We start from the raw sequence: 20,314 nt of genomic DNA on the forward strand, positions 1-20,314 counted from the left end.
ATCATTTACTAATGATTATAAAACTTGTTGACATTATCGTGAAAATATGAAACAGTTATTTCATGTTTTTCTCAAAAAATGTTTGGTCTATTTGGATAAACGAATCCGAGGAAAGATTACGAAAGCATGTTACTTATTTATTGGAATATACCGAAAAGCAAGAACATTTGTTTGAAAAATGATGAACAAAAAATTGAAAAAAAAATCTTTTTTATTACGTTTAAAACAAGTATTAGAGGTTCGAGTGGTCCCTACCGTATGGAGATGCCTGTGGATATGGATCTTGAACTTCTGTAGGTTGTAATGTTCGACAAAGACGTGCTTCGTTAGCTAATTCCACAGGCTTGCACTTCTTTAAAGAAAGGAATCCCGAGAAATTGACGTTCTGGGCGTCTGTAGACGTTCATGAGCCAAGTCTATTTGTCGAGTAGGTCTTGCACTAGTTGCGATTATGTTGAACAGCTCGGAAGAGTATCTGCCGTGGTAGTATCGGTAAAACGTTGTCGACTTGCTCTCGTATTGCGTCGAGTATCCTCAAGGTATGCTTGGAAGCCGAGATCCAAATTTGCGATACTCTAGAGATGAAAGAATTTGAGCCTTACAGAGGACTACAAGGTGTACAACACAGCTATTTGGTCTTAAAAAGGGACTATGCCAGGGAAATTGCTCTCAACCTAAACACTCAAAGAGCGAATTTGCGGTGATGTGTATATTTTAAGCTCAGACAGGAGCAAATTCCGAAACGCAGTGACAGCCTTCTTTTTAAAAACGACAGCTTCGGTCTTTGTTGCATTCAACTCAATCAGATTGTGATGTGATGGTGGTGATCAGTGCGCTATCGACGGCGAAGCTATAGATCGGATTTGCAGGTTTGTCTATCGTTGTAGATCGTTGATGTACAGAAGAAAGAGGGTAGGAGACAAGATGCATTACTGAGGATTACCAGCGTTGACCTCAACCGCTCCTGAAGTGTGTTCATCTATAGTGACCTGGATGGATTGGTATTTGAGAAAGCTACCAAGCCAGCCGATAAGTCAAGAAGACAAATCGTACGATCTCAATTTATTTATCAGCTTGGTGTGCAAAACCCTGTCAAAAGCCTTCGATATGTCGCTATAGCTTCAATCTATACGTAGGTACCATAGGCCAGGTTGATTTATGTTTACAAAAGCCGTATTGATGGTCGCTGATAATGTTAGTAGATTCAAGACTTAAATCAAGTTAGATTCAAGTTAACGTTTTCTTTTATGATCTTGGCAATGGCTGGGACTAAAGTAATCGGACGGTAGTTGTTGGGAACCGTCTTTTTTTCTTTTTTCGGGTTTTCGGGATTTTAAAGCTCGAAATATATAATAAAGTTAGTCTAATTTGTAGTTTCATTGCCACATTCCCAATAAGAAAACGAAAAATCTAACTGGCGAAAACTCCTTATATATATATATATGACGTTTCGATTGAACTTCAGTCTTTATCAAAATATTTTGATTTGATCAAAATAATACAAAAAACTAATTTTAAAACAGAAGAGACCTAAAATCGAATGTTAATATTTACGACAATGAGCCATTGTTTCGCAAATTCAGTGTAAATGTTTTAACCCTGAATTTTTAATGGCCGATCATTACTATTGTTTATTTAACGACGAAACTCACATAATTACAAATAATGGAAAGTTTTTATCGATTCCTATACATGTGATTAGTGATACTAAAGATTCAGGAAAATTATTTGTATGTACTCAAGGTAAACATATATCGGATATGATAAAATTTCTATATTTTCCTTTGAAAAATAAAACTTCATTTAAATAATTTGTCCAGAGTTCATTTTACTTTACGAGGTTATTCTAGAAAAAATTTTTAAGTTTAAATATAAGCTGTCATATGTCATTTGACCAGTTTTCACCAAAGTAACGCCGATATGTACTAAATACTAACCCTCGAACTGAACAAATTTCGCATTGTGTGTATTTATTTCAAATGTATATCATGAAGTAGATTACGCCATAAAATAAAAAGGCAAATTCGGTCGATGATCTTTACTGTGGATCATCATTTAATTTGTTGTTTATAACTGCAACTGACCCAAAAAGATTAGATAATAATCAGATGCAAACTTTATGAATAACTTTCATCAATAATTATGGGCATTAGTTTTTAATTTGTATATTATCAAATTATCCAAACAGACATTGACAAACGAAACAAACTTCATATACACCCCATAAAAAAGTTATAAACACTGTCTTCTACTCAATTAATTTATTCAAACACATTAAACTTAACCAACTTATCTAAAAATTAACTTCGTCACTACTTGTATAATTACTTCTCTAATTTTCCAAATCCAGTGGTTACTTTTTTATTTCGTTCTGTTCACTATGACTTTTCAATCAAAACTAACTCTAACTGTTAAACAAGCTCGAATATATATTAGAATGGACATTTTCAGAATTCTAGAAAGTTAGCAAAAAAAACAAATGAATATAATAAGTAGACCTTCCTAAAAATTAATTCTAAAAAAAATATTATGATAAAACAACTCCCAGCTCTTTCTAAAAAACATACATCAGAGGTACCGAAAAACATCAAACTATTTGGCGTATTCACCAAATTGTAGAGATCCGTTATAACCGGACAGGACCGGCCTCACAGCTCATGTCGTGGACTTGTTCGTAACAATAATTATATTTCAAATTGCTTGATAAAAAATATAAATTCAAAAGAGATAGATATCTGTTTAATGATCAATAACCATTACGTCAATATACTATCTTCGATGAAATTGTGTAGAGCAGGAGTATTTTAAAACCAAAATTGAGCTGTTTCATTTTCACAAAAATTCTTTTGTTTTCATTTTATTCCAAAGTTTTTACATTTTACCATCCTATTAAAGCAAATGACTCCAAACAAATCATTGTTAACCCAAAAAATAGTTAATGTACATCAAACTATTAATCACATTTTAATTTGAAATGACATGCAAATATTTAACATGTCGTTGTCCTATTATAGTAAATTAATCTAGGTTAATATTTAGTCGCCCAAACAAAGTGAACGAACTCATAAAGTTTGACCTTTTATTTTTATAAAATATTTTACTAAGGCATAGCTTTTTATGTCTTTAAATAAATTAACAACTACCCTAAAATTATTATTCAAAACAAACGTAGTCAATCTTTTTAAAACTAATAATAAACATTTAAAAAATCTTGAAAAGAATCAGTTTTCTGTAATAATTTACTGCACAATTAATGCTTTCTCAGTTTTGGCTCGTCGTCCTGTTTTGTGTTTCTCATGCTCTTGACTCTGAAGGTGGTTAGACGTGTCAATCCAACAAGATGCTTGCAAATAGAATCTTTGAGAAATTTCAGGCAATTGTATGTCATGTGTATGCTATGTAACCAATTTGCTTTCTCTCGATTATTACTTCCCAGTTGCTGAATGGTTGCTCTTTGTATATATGCAAGTTAGCTCAATATTAATCTTTAGTGGCACCTGCTGCGACAGTTTTGCCCATTGGTAATTTTTTGTCTACATCTTTATAGACACTGTCCGCAGTTGAGCAAACCGCGTTTCAATATTAATTATGTATTCTTTAGACCAGTCCTTGACTGTTTCAGAAGCAAGCTTTTTATATCTTTTTAACCACTACCAATTGCCACTGCACAATTAATGCTTTCTTATATTTGGCTCGTCGTCCTGTTTTCTGTTCTATGCCAATCGGAATAGCTCTTGCCTCTGAAGTTGGTTAAACGTGCCAATCCAACGAGATGCTTGCAAATATAATCTTTGAGAAACTTTGGGCAATTGCACGTGCCGTAAAAACAATTTGCTTTTTCTCGAGGCATTATTACTTCCCACTCGCAAAATTTTTGCTATTTGTATTCGTCAATGGTCTCTCGGGGCCTTACATAATTTTCACACTCCAAATCCGACTCAGCTGGAATTCTGTATGAGCAAGTAAGCTCAATATTAATCTTTAATGGCACCTGCTTCGACAGTTTTGCCCATCGGTAATTTTCTGTTCATGTCTTTATAGACACTGTCCGCAGTTGAGCAAACCGCGTTTCAATATTAATTATGTATTCTTTAGACCAGTCCTTGACTGTTTCAGAAGCAAGCTTTTTATATCTTTTTAACCACTACCAATTGCCACTGCACAATTAATGCTTTCTTATCTTTGGCTCGTCGTCCTGTTTTCTGTTCTATGCCAATCGGAATAGCTCTTGCCTCTGAAGTTGGTTAAACGTGCCAATCCAACGAGATGCTTGCAAATATAATCTTTGAGAAACTTTGGGCAATTGCACGTGCCGTAAAAACAATTTGCTTTTTCTCGAGGCATTATTACTTCCCACTCGCAAAATTTTTGCTATTTGTATTCGTCAATGGTCTCTCGGGGCCTTACATAATTTTCACACTCCAAATTAGACTCAGCGGGAATTCTGTATGAGCAAGTAAGCTCAATATTAATCTTTAATGGCACCTGCTTCGACAGTTTTGCCCATCGGTAATTTTCTGTTCATGTCTTTATAGACACTGTCCGCAGTTGAGCAAATCGTGTTTCAGTATTAATTATGTATTCATTAGACCAGCCTTTGACTAAGAACCGCGCCAGAGGATGACGCTCACGAACGTTTTACTCCTTCTTCAGTCATAAGAACTTTTTGTATTGACCACGTCTTCTCATTTTTGATAAATTCCTCTCCGCTCCGCATAGTCGTAAATTTTCTCTGCCTCGCCTTCGACGTTTATTCGTATGCTCCGTGATTTTATCACCTTGTTTATCTGATTTCGCTGAAGAGCTTGACAGCGAACAGTTGTATGACTTCTGACCAGGGAATAAATAAATGATATGGAACGTTTATTATATATTTGTGTATATTTATAATTGTGTTAAATACAACTATTGAATAAAGTTTTTCTCTATATGTTTATAATTTTAATCTGTTTTACTACGGCTCTTCCATAATGCTAACAACAATTTATAGGTATAGATAATTTATTTCAAATTGGTCATTAGTAGGTTCAAACAATGGAAAAGACGTTATTTCCAATTAGTACTAAATAAATTAAATAAGTATTCAATGGATACATTATTTTCATTGACAAATTTTTCGATGTTCTATTACCTATGTTAACAATCGAAAATAATTGTATTGCTCATATAATTTTGTCGTTACATTAAAAGCTTACTTAGAAAACACTGAATAATGTTTTGTAGATAATATTCAAATTTAATGATTCTATCAATTGCTATACCAATTAAAAACTATTCAAATACTTTTTAGTTCTAAATCTTATCGTGTATTAAATAATTATTTATTGATAAAAAGTGATTGACACAATTTTTAAACTATTTTAAACAAGAATTTCTTTCTTTCCGGATTATGACACTTAAAAATAAAATATCAATACGATAGCGATTTGACAGTATGTACTTTCGTTAAGGTGATTCTAATTTTAGCTTTTTAATATCCGACATAATTCTGGTAGTTAGTTTTGAAAGTAAAACGTGCATTTTCAGGGACTTACGAAATGTTATTTGGTTGGTTTAACATAATTGGAAACTCGCTTGACTAGGTTTGTTGAGTTATAATGATCAAAAGAATATTTTTGACACTGTAACTTTCTAATTAGAAAGTCATTCTTTCGTGAAATCACCCTTGTATAAAAAACACAATTACAAAATCATTAGGATTTTTTAAATATGGATTAGATCGATTTTAAATAGCCTGATATAATTTGCTTTTTCCTCTGCGTACTTTGAGTTAAGATGTTTTTAATGGGGTTGTTTTGAATGAGGGTTCGCTCTCAATCAAAATAAACTAGTGGGCAAAACAATAGACACAAATCGCACCCTCGCGTCTTTAACAAAAAATCTCTAGTGGTCTATGCTATTAATCAGTTATGTTTTTCCAAAAGAAAAAATTTCAAATAAAAAGAATCTTAAATAATGAAAAAGAGTTATAATTAATAGTAAAGAAAATACAATATTAAATTTTTTAAAATAATAACTAACCTATCAATATTTAGTGTTTTCTACTGTGACCCTAATAACAGCTTCCAATCGTTTTTCAATGGATCGAATGAGTTTCTCGATCTTATTCCACACTAAAATTTCTTCCAAGTATCAGTTCGCCTTTAATCCACCCGCTCCACCACCACTTTCAATAAAAACCAACTATCCAGAAACCTCCTATAAAAGGCGTGTATTCTTTTATGCAACACCACACGAATCTTTCTCTAGGTCTTCTATAGACTCGTCTTCTTCTATCACTACCATGTAGACAGACTGCTCGTTGGCTGGGGTTAGTTTGGGGCCAGTCTTCTTCTTCTTTTAATGCTTATCCATTAGTGGACCACATTTTTCATGGGTTCTCTATCTCTAGCGGTATGGATCAATGTCTGAATATCATATATACCCGTCCACTTCCTCACGTTCCGCAACCATGACATCCTCTTCCGTCCCAATCCTCTTTTACCTTCAATCTTGCTCTCGACTATCAACTGAAGGAATTGATATTTATGGCCTCGCATTATATGGCCAAGGTATGCAATCTTCAGTTTCTTCACGATGTTAAAGAGTTCACGGTCTTTATTGATACGCCTGAGAATATCCTCATTCCTCACTTTGGCAGTCCATTGTATCTTCAGGATTCTACGATATACCCACATTTCGAATGCCTCTAATTTGTTGATGTTTTTTACCTTAAGGGTCCAACTCTCCATCCCGTAAAGAAGCACTAACCAAACGTAGCACCGCACAAGTCTCAGTCTAAGATCAAGATCAAAGTCGGTACATGTAAATACATTTTTAAATTTTATGAATGTACTTCGAGCTTGTTCAATTCGGCATTTTATTTCACCGTCCGACGACCATTCTTCATAGAGCCATGTTCCTAGATATTTAAATTTTTCTACCCGTTCTATAGGTTTTCCATTATATGTTACTCTAGATTTTCTAAACGTATTCGCTTCCCTAGTGATAATCATGAATTTAGTTTTTTTTTTATGTTGATGTTTAATCCCATGTTTTGGCTATGTCCGCCAACTATATTAATTAGTTGTTGTAGGTCATCTATATTATCTGTAATCAGTACTGTGTCATCGGCGTAACGTATGTTGTTGACCCAGACTCCATTGACTTTGATCCCAATGTCTCTATCTTCAAGTGATTCTCGAAAGATGGCTTCAGAGTATATATTAAACAGGAGCGGCGACAATATACAACCTTGACGTACTTCTCTGCGAATCCGAACTTGCTCAGTTGGACCATGATTTACTTTGACTTGCGCTTTTTGGTGCCAGTACAGATTTTCGATACAACAAATGTCCTTTTCGTCCAAATTCAATTTTTTAAGGGGCTGCATAAGTTTGTGATTGTGACTTTATCGAAAGCTTTTCTTTGGTCATAGCAGTTCTGTACAAGGACCTGTGTTGCGACTATTGCCTCTCTTGTACCTAACCCCTGTCTAGTAGCCAGTAGCTAACCACAGCCACTCACAGCAACTCCGCGCGTTTCTCTGAGCTCTTGTTGGACTTGGTTCGATTTCCCAGTGATGGGCTCTCATCTTTTTTTTCCGGAACCTCGTCTTCGAAGAAAATTACCAGTCTTTTGGTAAACTCTGGAAACAACAGACTGACTCACGTTCAGCACACTGTCCGCTTCTCGCTGACTCTGGCCTTGTCTCAATAAGGTAATCGCTTTATCGCCGTCTATTTTCAAATAGAATTCTTGTTTTTTGTTAACGGAGATCAGTGTCGGTTGATGTTTGATGGTGGATCAGGTCATAACCTTTTATAAGGATCAGTTACTCCTAATAAGCAGTATTATAAACAATGGTTATTGATCATAACATATTTTTGGACTACAAGAGCAAGAAACATTATATTTTTTAAGAGTTAGAAGTTAATACCGTCAGCTTGAAGCTTTTGCTTAAATAAAAACAATTTTATGTGTATTAGTAGTGATATAGTGAACGAGTACAGCTGCGGCTGCATTATTCTCTAACGTCGGCTAACTTGGTTAATGAAATAATTTACCAGGTTACAAGGAAAACACAATAAACCTGCAACACCGAAAAGTAGTGAGGGGAGCGGTTTGGAGATCTAGGTTTCATCATATAGTGATAGGGGATTCAGAGGAAATTTCTAGTCTTAATACAAAATGTTTCTAAGGTCTATTATTACAACAAGCTATTAGTTACACCGCACATAGGGAAAAATGGAAATCGTTTGTACCAAAATCGTAAAACTCAAGATCGGCTTGACTTGGAAATTTGAAATTTTTACAGCAGATACCTTATGTAATTAGAAATACGAGAAAAATACTCCGATTACTTCAAGGTCATGTTTTGACAAAGTTCAACATTTTTGGTTTTTGCCCTGAAATTTGATTATTATGTTACTAAACCCATAGTTATTTATATATTTGGAAAGCTGACGGAATGACGATTCTAAATCCATACAAACATCACATTGTATTTTATACAAAAATATTATATAGTAATTATAAAGTGTTCAGTGATATATATATATATATCTTAAAAATTGTATTAAAAATAATATGATAGACGTTTTCTGTGTACTTTTTCCGCTATCATTTTTATCATAGAATGTACCTAGAAAAAATAGAGCTGAAAACCCCTATGCAAATGTACTTTTTCACATTTAGCGTTTTTTAGGTATGTTCTATGGCAAAACTGATAGCGCCATCATGTTCCGCGCTAAAAAATACATCGAAATCATGTATCACATGATATTTTAAACAAAATTTTGCCTCATAATATCAAAAAATATAACAACTTTGCAAAGTTTGGACTATTATTGCGTAGGATCTAAAAATTAAAAAAAAATTTTGAAGTATGGATTTAGAATCGTCATTACGTCAGCTTTCCAAATATGTAAATAACTTATGGGTTTAGTAATATAATAATAAATTCTTTTTCCCTATGTGCGCCGGTCTCAGTTTTAACCACGAATACAAATATTCAATTATTCTGAAAAGTAACGTAAAAAATTGTAAAATAACATTATTTTAAATAATAAATCCTATTGAATTTTCTTTTCTACATTTTCCTCATTTAAACAAGAAAATGTTTCGTGGTTTACAAATCCAATTTTATTTATTTTTTTACTATCAAAAAATGTAACTAAAATCTTTTATTATTTATTATACAGGCTACAAAAAAATCATCGATGGAGTTTCAGGAAAATTCTATTCTGGTCATCTTTCAGCCATTATGGGACCTTCGGGGGCTGGTAAAACATCTTTACTTAATATTTTAACTGGATATCAGTAAGTATTCGAATTTGAAATTAGATATAATAAAGTTTAAATTTATTAAATTTTCTATCAAAACTGTTTACACTGCACTTAGCTAAATAATTATTCAACTCAAAATTTGTGATAAGTATTTAATAGCTGGGTACCATTATAAGAGGATATATAAATAATTTATATATTAAAATAATATTTATTTTTTGAATTCAATAAAAGCTGAATCATTTTTAATTTAATGCTGTTCAAACTACTTGTCTTTTGTAAATATATTGAAAAAGTACTCATAAATCTCATTCAGAATAATTAGAAAGTCTACTTTTTTGTGAATCGATCCAGATAGAATTATTGAATGTTTAAACACACTGTATAAAAAATTTTTTTATACACCAGCGGTTTTTTCCGCTTGACACTTCTCATGTTTTTTATCCTATGAAGCTCTTGTGATAATACATGGCCTATATCTCGTCCTTCATGGTCATAGTATTTTGTGAGTTTTTCTATATTTCTCAATTTCGTTCTCATTTTTTTTTCGACGTGACCAACACATTATTTTTTTTTTGACAGTAACGCATCTTAGGAATTGGTTTCCAGCAATCCCTTAAACGTTTTACTGAGACCATCCCCGACGTATTTGGCTGTATGCAGTTCTACCGATCGGAGAAACATTTTGGTAATTCTGTCGATTTCCTGCAGAACCGACGTTTCCACGTGTGTTTTCTTCTCCTATTCAGCAGGATCTTCATTTTTTTCTCTCTTCTTTGGTGTGGTATCCAAAGAAAACAATCACGCCAATGAGAAATGAAAATCCTCTCCTTTTCCACGTGCCACATCTTGAAACATTGAAGTGATCTTTTTGTAGCCCTTCGAGAAACGTTTTCTGTCTTCAAATCTACTTCAGCTTCCTTCAGAACCATGTTTTCTACACAAGCGTAATATATTGTGGTCGTCATCCATTTTCAAATGTCCATCAAGCCATAAAACCTTCTCAAACCGTTTATTCCGAGGCTTAATAAACGGAAAACAAACATGATTCGGCGATTTACTTCATAAGCTTTACCGATAAGTGAAAACAGGAAGCAAAACATCTTTTATAAATCAAGTTTTTTGTTAATATTTACTTATTGTTAACAGTAAAAAATGAGCTATAGTCTCTCGCGTCGACTTTGCTTCATAAACAAATGAATATTGAATTTATTTAATTTTCTTCCAACTCGAAATTAAAACGTATTTGCAGCTATATTTTGCATTATAGTCTATCCTTTATGCCTTATTATTGTTAATTATTTTTCTAGAATTGCAGGAACCAGCGGTAATATAAAATGCAGCAGTCCAAATAAGAGAAAAAAAATACTACATTACAGAAAAGAATCCTGTTATATCCTTCAAGACGATAATTTACCACTTTTATTTACAGTACAGGAATCTATGATGATGGCTTGCAATCTTAAACTAAATAATATTACGGAAAAGGCTAAAGAATTTTTGGTAAGTTAACCTTTGGGAAGTTGGAATCCATTAATGGATTATAATCGTTCGATGAATTCAAATTTACTTTCTATGAGCATATTTAGTGCTTGAACTAATGAATATTATAACGATAAAGTTTTTCTCGTGAAATGTTATGCAATAATTTCATTTATTGTTACAGATTAACGACATTTTAACTAATTTGGGTTTACTTAAAACGAAAAATATTAGATGCCACAATTTATCTGGTGGTCAGAAAAAGCGTTTATCGATAGCTTTGGAATTGGTAGATAATCCTCCAATTATGTTCCTAGACGAACCTACTACGTAAGTGTACCATTTTTAATATAAACTTTTGATTTTAAATAACCATAAAGGAGAATTTGGAGGTTATCTTTCTGTTTTGGGTGTTTTTACAACAAATTTTTGACAAAATAATGAATTGGTTTCATAATCACTGGTCGACAAGATTTTCGTAACACAGGCCTTTATTTTTAAAATGGAAATACCCGTCCAATAATAGAAAAAAAAACATTTAGTAAGCCCTAACACGTACCACTTTTCAATAGCTTAATTATCCCTGTTTACATTAGCAGTAGATAATTTTATAAAGTGTGGGTAAAATCGATAAATCTTATGGCCGAATAAATACCTGTAACTTCAGGTATTCATATTATTCAGAATAATAAACATGAGAATAACATTAAAAATTAGTATTCTGTTGAGTTTCATGGTAAGTGGTTCTCTGTTCATAGTGCAAAAAGTGAAAATGTCGAGTCAAACGCGCCTCAGTTGCAAAACTCCTGACAAATTTTGTTATATTTTTGGAGAATTTATGGTGAAATCGGAAGTCAATCCATTTTCCGAAAATGTGAAAAAAGCCTATTTCAAATATTTTGGTACTTAAATAGAAGACCAAGACAAGCAGTGAACCTCCACGTGTGCTGTGATAGTTGTAGCGTGTCATTGTTGCAGTGAATGAACGGGGAGAAAAAATGCCTTTTGCAATTCCAATGATATGGCGGGAACCTACTAACCTATTTGACAACTGCATTTGGTGTCTAACAAAGACTGAAGGTTATTCTAAGAAAGGAAAGCACAATATTGAGTATCCAAATTTGCCGTCTACTATACGACCTGTTCCCCATAATGAAGATTCACAAGTACCGATTGCGCCTTTAGATCCCCAAAATATTGTTTTAGAAAATATTGGAGACAACGTATCATCAGGAAACTCCGAAGAACAATGCAACGACTCTTATTTTTACTCCAAATCCACATTTGATGGTTCAAAGTCAGTTGAATGGTTTAGCACGTGATTTGGGATTATCAAAGCAACAGGAACTTGTTAACCAAAGAGACAAAAGTTACGACCTTTAGAAAAAGAAATGCTACATTTTCTGCATTCTACAGTACGGAAATTTCGTTGTGTGCGTGTTCGGATATTGATGATTTAATGGAGGAACTTGATATTGAGCATAATCCCAGTGAGTGGCGCCTATTTATTGACTCATCTAAATACAGTTTAAAAGCAGTGTTATTACACAATGGAAATTGAAAACCGTCTATACCAGTTGATCATTTAGTGAAGATGAAAGTACCTTATGCAAATATTCGCTTGCTTTTAGACAAAAGTAACTACAACAAGTATAAGTGGCAGATAATATGTGGGGACCTGAAGGTGATTGGAATTTTAATTGGACTTCAGGGAGGGTTTACGAAACATTGCTGTTTTCTTTGTCTAAGGGACAGTCGATCAACAAAAATGTAAAAAAAATTGGCAAGCAAGAAGTGAGTTTCAACCGGGATCTCAAAATGTTAAGTTTATACCCCTTGTAGATCCCAAAAAATCCTTCTGCCCCCAATTAAACTTGGATTGAAGAAAAACTTTGTAAAGGCTGTGGATAAAGAGGGTGATACACAAATAAGAAAATTGCTGGACGATGACAATTTTGCATAAAAGCTCACCAGACATGAACTTAGAGCATGGAGGGGCATTTGTTAGTGTAGTGGAGGGATTTTTGTGCGACAATATGGATCCAAACTACCAACAGTTAGTTGATGAACTTCTAGACACCTACAAAACCCTTGGTGCGCGAGTGTCAATGAAAATTCGTTTCCTCCATTCTCGTGTGACATTTTCTCCCGAAAATTTGATAGCTGTCAATGATGAGCAAGCTGAAAGGTTCCACCAAGATATTAGACCAATGGAAATTGAGTATCAAGGACGATGGGATTCGGCCATGATGGGTGATTACCGTTGGTTATGGGCTATTCATTCTTGTGTTAGTACAAAAATTTTTGTCGACCATTGTAATTTAACCACGGTCTCTGGTCTAGTATATGTTAAAGTTGTGGTTTTTTCTTCAGGGGACTCGACAGTTCGTCGACCACTCAGTGCGTTCAAATGTTGAAGAAATTAGCCAACGGAGGAAGGATTATAGTTTGTACAATACATCAACCTAATGCCCATACGTACGAGTTATTTGATCAAGTATATATGATGGCAAATGGGAGATGCGTTTATCAAGGAACAAGTATGAATACTGTACCATACCTAGCTTCGGTGGGCCTATATTGTCCACATTATCACAATCCTGCAGATTATTGTAAGATTTTTATATTGTTATTTATCTATATTATATACGCTACGGGACATGATGCAAAAAATTGGAGAGTGGAAATGCGGTGACACAAAAAAATTTTCTTATACAACCCTTCGTTTCTGAGTTGCGAAATCTGAACGTATACTTACGTATTTTCCCTAAATTATACATTCCAACATTCGAAATGTTTAATTGATGATTAGGTATGTCCACGTAGTGTCTTTGAGGGAATAAATAATTATATACTACTATCTAAAGGCCTACCGGAACTTTCACAGGGATAACTTGTACAATTTAAAAATAGCAACAATTTATTTTTCAACCGATTTTTTAACAAAAACGTACTTTTTGTTTGATACCTTAAAATTTATGATTTAGGAGATATGTAGATTTTTAGATCGTTGTACATGCCAAGGAAACCGTTCGCCATAAAGAGACATTCCGAAGAAAATTATCAAAAATTGTAATTATTCATTGAAAATAGTTAGGTTAGGTTAGGTTAGGTTAGTTACTGGAGGTATTGAGTCACAATCGAACATTTCTTGGAGAACTAATGAAAAAATAAATAAACATTTGTACCACATACTATCGAAGATAATATAATGAAAGAGATATAATAATTATTTTGCATCTAGTAGGCTACTATCATGTAATCACTCTCGAATTTTTTGCATCAAGAATCGAAACACCCTGTATTGTTGGGATTTACATAAAATTGAACACCAAAGTGTACTAACTCTAATATATTGCCGAGCTTTCGAATACTTATGTATTCAACATTTGGGCAAGTAACGGGTAAATCATAAAAATAGTTTTAATTAAAAGTAATAGATATCAATTTTCATACTTTTGCTACGTTATTTTTAAATGCTATTTTTGTAGTTATGGAAGTTGTTAGTGGAGATTATGGTAATTATCTTGATGTACTAGAAATTCAAGCCAAAGAGGACAAATGGAAATATGTACCTACAAGTAAGTCAATTTGAAAATATTTTCAACTTTCTGCCTTTATATTTAACAGTTTCACTAAATTGGGATTACTTGTCTGTAATAAATTCATAAATAATGAAGACTCAATTTTTATTTTTTTGTAGTTTGTTCACAACCAATCGTATCAACATTCCATTTTGAAATAAAAATGTTTTAGTTGGTTACTTCTTTCTGTTCGCATTCCCTCTCGTTTCTTTTATTCGAAGATATCAAAATAATTTACTAGAATGCTGGATTTTTCACCTGTCTTTTTTTAGACACGTAATGAATTTTTCAATCTTTAAATTAATTTCACATAGATATTAGTAAGTAGAATTATTTTCCATTGTTCGATAAATAAGATCAAACAACATTTCCAGTATTTAGTATTTATGTAATTTATCTACTCAATACTATAAAAGTTTTCTATTGGTAACTCAACTAAGTTCCTTGGTCTCTTTGTTTCATCCCTTTTTTCAAATGAGAATTTCAACATTCTTTACGCTCCCTGTAACTTATTGACATATTGATTTTTTTTCTTTATATTTTACAGTTAAAATGAGTGACAATCTAACTCTAGTTGATAATAATATTGTCTATACCGATAATGGTTGTATAAATGAAGCGCCTCCGGAATGGAAAAGGTTTTTCACATTATTGAGAAAAAATGCTATTCAACTATACAGAGATTGGGTGAGTGTCTTTCCATGATATGAAAGTATAAATAGATAATGAGGTCTTGAAGTAATTAATTAATTTACTTCCATGTAATTTTCCATATAATAATGGAGAAAATTATATTATTGTGGGATAATCATATCACATAAATTTTTTCAAAGACAAGGGCAAATCTCCAAAGAAAATTGATTCATTTTGATTATTGATTTTTACTAAAAATGCCAAAATAATTCACAAATAATGGATAAATTACTTGAATTATCAATTAAACAGACAATTATTTCACTTTCAAAATACCAGAAGCATGGAAAATGGCAATAATGATACCAATACACAAGAAAGGAAAGAAATAATGACAAAATAATGACTAACGCCATATAATTTTGAGAAAATATGGAGGAAACTACTAGTTCGGAGACTACCAATGCGGGTTCAGATCTGGAAGATCAGTCACAGACCACATAACATATAAAAACGAAGATAAAAGTAAACCAAAGAATATCAAAATGTTTTCCAGAGCAACACAGGACTAAAACAGCTGACCACTACACTGTTCAATATATTATTAGAATCGATAAAATCGGTGTGAACAGACCAAGGACAACGAAACTACTGGCATAAGCAGACATCGGAAAACGAGCTTAATCTTTCGTCGAGCGCCTTTAATCTATAAAATTGGTAGAATATATTTTGGTCTACCAAGTTTCTGTGTTTCACAACAGTGACTAAACCTTCCAGCTATCTTCCCAATCGCTTTCTAAGAGTTAGAGACGCAAAACCTATCGAAGTAGCTGAATTCAATAAATTTGTCGAATTACTCGATCTATCCGGCTGAGGTACTAAGGAGTGTTCGGCAATCCTTGTAAGAACCGAGAGGTTAAGACGGATATTGAGTGAAACGGTTTAATTAATTATAAGATAATAAAATTTCTTGTCAAGTGCACTCGATAATATGATAATATTAACACCAGAAAACCTCAAGAATAATTGGCAGTCCACCATATGGTCCAATCATTTGTAAATATTTAGATAAAATTTTCCTTATTATTTGGATTTGGAAATGATGCAATTAGAAGCGTTGCCGTACAAAGTTGTTCCAGCTGTTAAATTCCCATAAAAAAATATAGACCAAAAAATTTCCCTAACCAAATATAATTTTTTCGGGGCGCAGGGTGTGTTTTTATCGAATCCAGTGGGGGTTTTCCCAAGCCCAGTAGAATTGTGTAGATTTAATGTACAACTTGAACAAAACGTTTTAAAATAATACGGTATTTAGATAATTTGGATTTTCATCACAATGCCTCATGAATATTTCACAAAATTCCTTTCTCAAGAGTTCGTAAACAAGTGGAACTTTGTATGGATACAGTTTTTATTTCTTCAAAAACTTTTTACTACAAACGACTGACTAATATTTTATTGCAAGGCAATTTCTGGTGCATCGTCGCTTATTCCTGGTCTCGTTAAATGAAACTTATGCTTCAAGTAACCCGTACCGTCATTAAAACTTATTTCCTATCTTTTTCGCATAAGGGAACCATAATAAAAAATGTACTTGATCTCTTAGATGAATTGCATTCATTCAGGTTGCGAATCATATTGCGCCTGTCGGAAGGTTAAGGAAATTTGCAGAATCTTCATAGAAACGGCAAAAACAGTGACTCTACGAGACAAAGAATATAAATCGAAGTTCATGATAATGAAAACACCACAAAGAAAAAGAGCTATGAGAAGTTTTTAAATACAACTGAATGAAGAAAAAGTGATGACCTTAGAACAAGTTCAAAGTGATCTATATCTTGGGGTGGTTATCAAAGACGACGGTGAAGAGGTAGAAAATCTAAAAGCAAGGATAACGAAGGGAAGTAAACAATTGGGAGCACTGAATGCGATAAAAAGTTCAAAGAAAAATCTCCAGAAAGGCGAAGCTACATCTATAGAAAACAATAATAAGACCAACATAAGCGTGGATTCTTAACAAAGTTAGATATATGGGAAAGGTAAATACTCAGGAGGATACTAGGAGGAAAATAGGATAGAGAATTATGACTGAAAAGAACAAATAATGAAATACGTATATTATTTGGAGAAACAGAACTAAGTAAAATAATAAGATCCAAAAGAATACAGTGACTAGGTCACATCCAGAGAATGCCAGATTTTAGATCAACAACAAAAATGATGGACATGAAGAACAAGAAAAAAACGGAGATAAAGGAAAAGTACGCAGTGATGATGGAAGATCTAAGAGAAAAAGAGGATTCAGGACTGGAAAACGAAAGCATTAAATAGAAAAGAGTGGAAGGGAACCACTTACAGACCTAATAGGAAATGGTTTCACTCTTCCCAATATTTTCATCCAAATATAAGTGGGAATTTTTGGAACCGTTGGTGATATTCATACTGAACACACTGTTTACACTACACAAACACTCACAATTACACTGTCGCCTTTCGATAATCAAGTTATAGAATCATAAACTGTTTACCTACAGTCTCTGAAGACGATACCTTGAAACAGTGTAATCGTGTTGGTGTAGTTGTAGTGTAAACAATGTGTTTAGTATTGCATCAAAATGTGTAGCTACTACTGTTTCAACTTAAGTGTTGTTATTTCTGTGTGATGGCTTTTATTAATTCATGTTTCGCTTAATTACTTCGCGTTTCATTCATTATTTCTTATCTATTTCGACTTCTTATTAATATATTATAGCCAAAAATTTCAATGTTCAAGAATATGTTTAACATTTGACTTTTTTTTTAGACGATATCTCAACTTAGGGTACTCCTACATTTCCTAATAGGATTAATTTTAGGATTCACTTTTCAAAGCTGTGGTCGTGATGCTACCAAAATATTTAGTAATTTAGGATTTTTACAATTTGGCATAGTTTATTTAACTTATACTTCAATGATGCCAGCAGTATTAAAATGTAAGTAGTAACACAAACTTTTGGATAGCTTTAGATCAAATTCCTACTATGTCATAGATGCATAATACATTAGCAACAATTATCAAATTTTATCCATTTGAGGAAAGTTTCGATAGGATAATCTATTCTGACTTAACAAAAATTAACGTTATCGTTATTTTGTACGATGAAAACAAATATTAATTTGCAGTTGCGTCAGTTGCTTTGAAAATGTAAAATGTACAGTTTCAAAATTAACCTTCTCGATAGGTTAGGTGAGGTTAAGTTAGGTTAGGTTAGCATAGGAATTGAACATCAATCACAGAAAACATTCTCGTGATAAAATAGCAAAGTTTTGATCCAAAATACAACAACAACTTTAAAAATTTTTAAAAACAATTCGACTAATGTGAATTCATATTTTACGATTTTTCTAGTTCCCTCCGAATTAGTTATATTGAAAAAAGAAAACTTCAATAATTGGTATAAACTTTCTACATATTATGCTGCCTTTTTGGTATTCGATATACCTCAACAGGTACGTAAATTTGTGGATTCAACCATTTTAAATTCATTGTAATAATACGAGAATGGTCCCAGAAATACCTGGTCTGAACTAGAGATGGTGGTAGTTGCTTGAAAAATACCACTGTAATAGAAAGTACACATCTATACATCGTATGTTTCAAGTTTGAGGACGTCAAGTTGTTTAGTTTTTGTTTGGTAGCCACCAAAAGTATCGTTTTAAATGAATTTGTGAACATTGAAAAAATTGGTCATCGTTATGTAATAATACTTTTATTTGAAAGGCATTAGCCCAACTAATATAAAAGCTTAACTACTCTGGGTGAGACTGCTCCTTCGTTATCAACAGTAGCAGTGTTTAACCAAGGCCAGCATCGCAGTGGTCGACCAAATGAGGTGATGACTCCAGAAATGTTGAAGAAAATACACAAAAGGGTACTGGATGAACGTCGAATAAAAATGCGCGAGCTAGCAGACATAGCAGGCATTTCAAAAAGTGCGGTACATCGCATATTAACTGAAAATTTGAACAAAAGAAAGCTCTACGCAAGATAGATGCCGCGTTTGCTCACAATGGAACAAAAACGGGGTCTTGAAGATGCTTCCATCGAGTGTTTGACAATATTTCACAGAAATAAAGCCGAATTTTTGCGCCTTTGCATAACATCGCTGGGAAAATTGTATAGAGCTAAAAGAAAATAACGTTGACAAAAAAATATTTTTTCAAAATTTTTGTGTTTTTTTGTTGGGCCAGATACTTCTGGGACAATCCTCATCTTCATCTTATTATACTTATCATACCTACTTATCACAAATTATATTACAGTTTGGTTTTGAATGGTAGAATGAATATATTATGGTACGTTTTTTTCTCAAAAACTTTGGAAAGTGTGACGCCATGAAAATTAGTAGTAGTAGTAGTAAATTATTCAACAATAAAGTAGTTTATTCAAATAAATAGTCCCTTATAGGTTTGTTGCACAATATATGAAAGTGGAGAAGGGAGTAAAAAAATGTGTTAAAAAATGTAAATAGTTGTAAAGTGTTTCATACTTGGTTTCAGTTTTATTTTATCTTAGAAAAGCTTCACTTTATAATACCCGTATAACTAAAGTATTTAAAAATAAACATTTTTTCGTACCGTATAGTGATCAACACATTTTAAAGTAGCTTCTAATCCTCTACAAGTCCCAGATTCGTCCACGGAGGAGATTTAATAATTAATGGAAAATAGATGTAGTAACTAACCACTTTTGAATATCTGGGAGTCATTTTACAGATACAAAAAAAAAGGAACACCACAAAGCCTAATAAGAGAAGTACAAAAGCAAAAAAGAGGAAAACTTGGTTACATCAAGTAGCACAGGAAAACAACAGATGATTGAAGTAGCAAGGGATTGAAAAGAGTGGAAAAAATTAATGAAAACTAAAATCCCAATACTCGGAAAGGTATAAGAGAAGTAGAAAAAAGAAGTGGGATTATGTTTATTACTTGTTATAATATCAATTTATGAATGGATACGTATAAAAAGACATTTGATAGTAATTTGGTAATAATAACGAGGTGATAAAAATAGTTAATGACGTCAGCACTTTCCAAGTCTATTCTTATTATACATAAACTTTTGTTATTTTTCTAAGGTGCTGTATTCTTTAGTTTATTGTCTCGGATCATATTTCATCAGTGATCAACCCCTTGAAATTATCAGATTTACTATGGTATTTACCGTGCTAACGCTATCTTCACTATCAGCCTCCGGAGTTGGACTAATCATAGGAACGCTCACCGATCCAATAGTAAGTTAATAAATAAACGAAAGAACACACTATTTACACTACCACTACATTTAAATTTTGAATCGATGTCCCTGA

The 20,314-nt window shown here is 32.9% G+C and overlaps 1 protein-coding gene across 2 annotated transcripts in view; it reads left to right on the forward strand.

Moving 5' to 3' along the window:
* The window catches only part of LOC130897335 (ATP-binding cassette sub-family G member 1-like), a 55,803-nt gene that overhangs the window by 33,121 nt on the left and 2,368 nt on the right, over window positions 1-20,314 (forward strand). For both annotated transcript variants that reach the window (XM_057806134.1, XM_057806135.1), the window contains exons 2-10: window positions 9,183-9,300; window positions 10,578-10,770; window positions 10,934-11,079; window positions 13,123-13,361; window positions 14,241-14,330; window positions 14,881-15,020; window positions 17,770-17,938; window positions 18,355-18,455; window positions 20,084-20,239. In XM_057806134.1, coding sequence (XP_057662117.1) covers window positions 9,183-9,300; window positions 10,578-10,770; window positions 10,934-11,079; window positions 13,123-13,361; window positions 14,241-14,330; window positions 14,881-15,020; window positions 17,770-17,938; window positions 18,355-18,455; window positions 20,084-20,239 — 1,352 coding nt within the window. The remainder of the gene's footprint in view (window positions 1-9,182; window positions 9,301-10,577; window positions 10,771-10,933; window positions 11,080-13,122; window positions 13,362-14,240; window positions 14,331-14,880; window positions 15,021-17,769; window positions 17,939-18,354; window positions 18,456-20,083; window positions 20,240-20,314) is intronic.

The sequence above is a fragment of the Diorhabda carinulata genome, chromosome 8, assembly GCF_026250575.1.
Source record: "Diorhabda carinulata isolate Delta chromosome 8, icDioCari1.1, whole genome shotgun sequence".
Lineage (NCBI taxonomy): Eukaryota > Metazoa > Arthropoda > Insecta > Coleoptera > Chrysomelidae > Diorhabda > Diorhabda carinulata.